This window comes from Echinops telfairi, unplaced genomic scaffold, assembly GCF_000313985.2.
Source record: "Echinops telfairi isolate 266 unplaced genomic scaffold, ASM31398v2 ScPeMD7_25;HRSCAF=90, whole genome shotgun sequence".
In the NCBI taxonomy this organism is placed as follows: domain Eukaryota; kingdom Metazoa; phylum Chordata; class Mammalia; order Afrosoricida; family Tenrecidae; genus Echinops; species Echinops telfairi.
Genome location: NW_022103922.1, coordinates 32,242,961 through 32,246,419, shown reverse-complemented (window position 1 = coordinate 32,246,419; position 3,459 = coordinate 32,242,961). Strand labels below are relative to the sequence as shown.

Below are 3,459 nucleotides of genomic sequence, written 5' to 3'. Positions count from 1 at the left end.
CACAGACCTTGGCCTCCATCCCCATGTCCCATCCCAGTTGGAGGCTGACCTGCCACACAGGGTCCGTGTGCTTGCCAGACTTGGAAGAGCTGCGGAAGGAGGGCTGGGAGTGGGGCTTCTTGAGGTTGTAAATGGCCACGTTGCCGTCATAGTAGCCTACCACCACCAGGTAGGGGTGGTCCACATGCATGTCGAGACACATGATGCCGCTCTCGCTGCTGAAGATGTACTCGGGGAAGCTGGGGTTCTTCAGGCTGTAGACCAGCAGCATGCCCCGGCTCTGCTTCATGAAGTCATCTGCCCTCGGAGGAGATGCCACGATTCGGTGGCAGAATCCACGACCCTGTGGGGGAAGCCAGCCGCTCCTCCCCCCACCTCACTCCCCACCTCCTACCCCCCACACCAGATGGCCACTGCCTGTCCTGCTCCATCTCTTGTCAGGAAGCTGGGCTTTCCTGCCTGGGGAACAGAACCATGAGACAGGGCCTATCTAGATCCAAGAGCCAGCAGAGATGAGAGGTTTATCTGAGAGGTGGGCAGTCATTCTCCACTCCTGGGGCACAGGACATGAAGACGTGGGCTCACAGGGGTACTCAGTATGGAATTGTGAGTGCAGTGGGCCCGGGATGGGGTTGGATCCTCCAGGGAGAGCTCAGACACCAGCCGGCAGGTTGTGACAGGTGCCGATGTCCAGCTGATGCTTGTATGCTCCCTTCCCGCCCCAACCAGTCCCCCACAGTTCAGCATGGAGGTCAGCTGATGCTACAGTGGACTTGACCATATTGAGCCCTTACTTAACCACCTGTGGGCATTGTCCTCCACTGTCCAGCTCAGCTCTCAGTCCCAGACCGAGCCCTAGCTCTTGGCAAGCTCTGGGGGATCAACAAGGAACCACTCTCGGCAGAAAGCTTCTTCCCTGCTCTGCCCCATGTCGCGGGAGTGCCCCCTTTCATCCTCTGCACGTTTGGTGCCCATCTGTCACTGAGAAGAACACAGTCCCAGCCGTCACGTTTACCTCTCCTGCCACCAGCCAGCCAGGCCTCCTAGCCCTTCCCCCTAAGGTCAGAAGAGTTGGAGTTGAAGAAATTGAGGGTGCCGGAGCAGGGTCCCATCTTGGGGCCCTGTGGTGCAGCCGACTTTTGGCCAAGGTGAACCCCCTCCCCACCTTACACTCCCATCTCCAAAGCTGCTTCCTCTCTCCCCTAACAGCAGCAGGGCCAGACTCCGGGGCCCCTAGCAGAGTGCCAGTCCTGGGACTTAGAATCCGTGGGGGCATCCACAACTTGACAACCTTTGCTGAACTCTTCCCTCTGTCTTAAGGCTTCCTTTTCGAGAGAAAGTAAGTGAGGAGGCTGGGTTCAAAGACAATCTAGGTTGGTGAGTCAGGGCAAGCACTCAGCTACTACCAGGACCCACCCCTGAACCCCCACCCCCAATTCAATCTGCTGGCCTGGCCTCAGCTCCCTGTGCCCACTGGGCTTGTGCCTGGGCTCCTTCCTTAAGCTGTAGTGGGTTCCCCTCCCACACTCTGTCTGGGAGAGCCTACTCCTCTTTGAGAGCCACTCCTCCAGGTGACCTTCCAGGGCACCCGGCCACCAGGACCCCCTCTCCTGTGAGTGCCGGTTGTCACAGGTGGTGGAGAGCCACCTCCCAAGATCCCAGGTGACTGACTGTGAGCAGAGAGTGGAGTGGGCATGGTCTGGTGTGGCCCAGCAGGCCAACCTGATCAGAGGATCCTCTTTGAGGCTTTTCCTGACTCTCCTTCAGTGACCCCGGGTAGAGCCTGACTTAGTACTACTTCTCAGGCCACTGAGGTCTCAGGCATAAGGAGTGGTTTAATGCCCCTGTCAACTGAAATCCTGACAGACCTCAGCTTCCTGCACTCAAACCACAATAAGGTATAGGGATTGGCGCCTCTGGCCCAGCAGGTCAGTTTTGGTTGTGTGGGGCCACTTTGGGGAGTTCTGGCCATTGGAAGAATCCTGGATTTCTGCTGGAGCTTCAGGGAGAACAAGGCAGGCAGAGGGCAGTGGAGACATCAGATGAAAGCCGGGCAAAGGAGACTCTGCAGATGTGATTATGTGAAAAGCCTTCAAGTCCCGGATTATCTGTGTGAGCCCAATCCAACCATAAACTCCCTGCCATGGAGTCGATGCTGACTCATAGCAACTCAACTAGACAGAGTAGAACTGCCCTATGGGCTTCTGAAACTGTAAATCTTTACGGGCTAAAATCTATATCTATCTATCTATCTATCTATCTATCTATCTATCTATCTATCTATCTATCTATCTATCTATCTATCTATCATCTACAGGCTAGAAAGCCTCATCTTTCTCTCCAGGAGCAGCTGGTGGTTTTGAACTGCTGATCTTGTGGTTAGCAGCCCAACTCACAACCACGGTGCTCATGTTGCTGTTTGGTCCCATTGAGTTTATTCCCACCCATGCCTACTGCAGCAGAAGGCAACACTGCCCGGTCCTGCTCCACCCTCACAACTGTTCCTGTGCCTGAGCCCAGTGTGGTAGCCACTGTGTCGGTCCATCTCCTTAAGGGCTTCCTCATTGCCGCTGCCCCTCTACTTTCTCAAGCAGGGACTGGTCTCTCCTGACTGACAACAGGTCTGACTTATGGAAGACAAAGTCTCGCCATCCTTGCCTCTAGGGAGCACTCTGGCCTTCCTTCTTCCACGAGCAACCACCATGGTCGGAGAAACTGAGAGGCAGGTGGTGGACTATGTCCGTATAAGAGGGTCCATATAAGAGGGAGGAAGGGGAGTCAGGGAAGCAGAGGCCAGAGGGATGTGACAAGCCATAAGCTGGAAGAGATTAGGACACGGATGCCCCCTGGAGCCTCAGGAGGAATGAAACCCTGCCACCCCTTGATTTCTGCTCCCCAGAACTGTAAGATAATAAATCGGTGTGGTTTTCAGCAACTCTGTGTAAGATAATCTGTGACAGGAGCCCCAGAGGAATCACTCTGGTGTTGGGCTGGGCTGCGCGGCTCTGTCAGGCCCCTGGAAAGCAGGCGAGGAGGAAGAGCAAGGCTGTGCAGACAGAACATGTCAAGCGGGACCTTTAATTTGATTTAGGGAAAATGAGGCAAACATTTGAGAACCTAAATAACTAACCAGTAATTAAGCCAACACCAGGAATGCCCTTGCACTACAACCCGGGGAGCACAGTGGCTGTTATGGGCTGTATTTACAAAGAGACCCGGCAACATAATTAGTCCTGTCAATTTTGCGTAGCCTGCAGCCGACGAGTGATGGATTTTGTGTGTGGAGGATGAACGGAGAGAAATTAGGTGGATGAATTTCCATTTTCAGTAAATGAAATTAACACTGCTTAATTAGTGAAGCTGACAAATAAATGACCAGGAAAGATTTAAATCCCTGAGAGTGTGGCTTCTGGCCTGGGCAGGCTCCGCATCAGGGCGAGAATGAGAGGGCACTGGGGG

The 3,459-nt window shown here is 54.4% G+C and overlaps 1 protein-coding gene across 1 annotated transcript in view; it reads right to left on the bottom strand.

Annotated features, from left to right (window-relative positions):
• DNAI1 (dynein axonemal intermediate chain 1) overlaps positions 1 to 3,459 on the bottom strand; it is a 66,860-nt gene that overhangs the window by 11,861 nt on the left and 51,540 nt on the right. Inside the window, 1 exon segment of the mRNA XM_045289272.1 lies at positions 50 to 297. Coding sequence (XP_045145207.1) covers positions 50 to 297 — 248 coding nt within the window.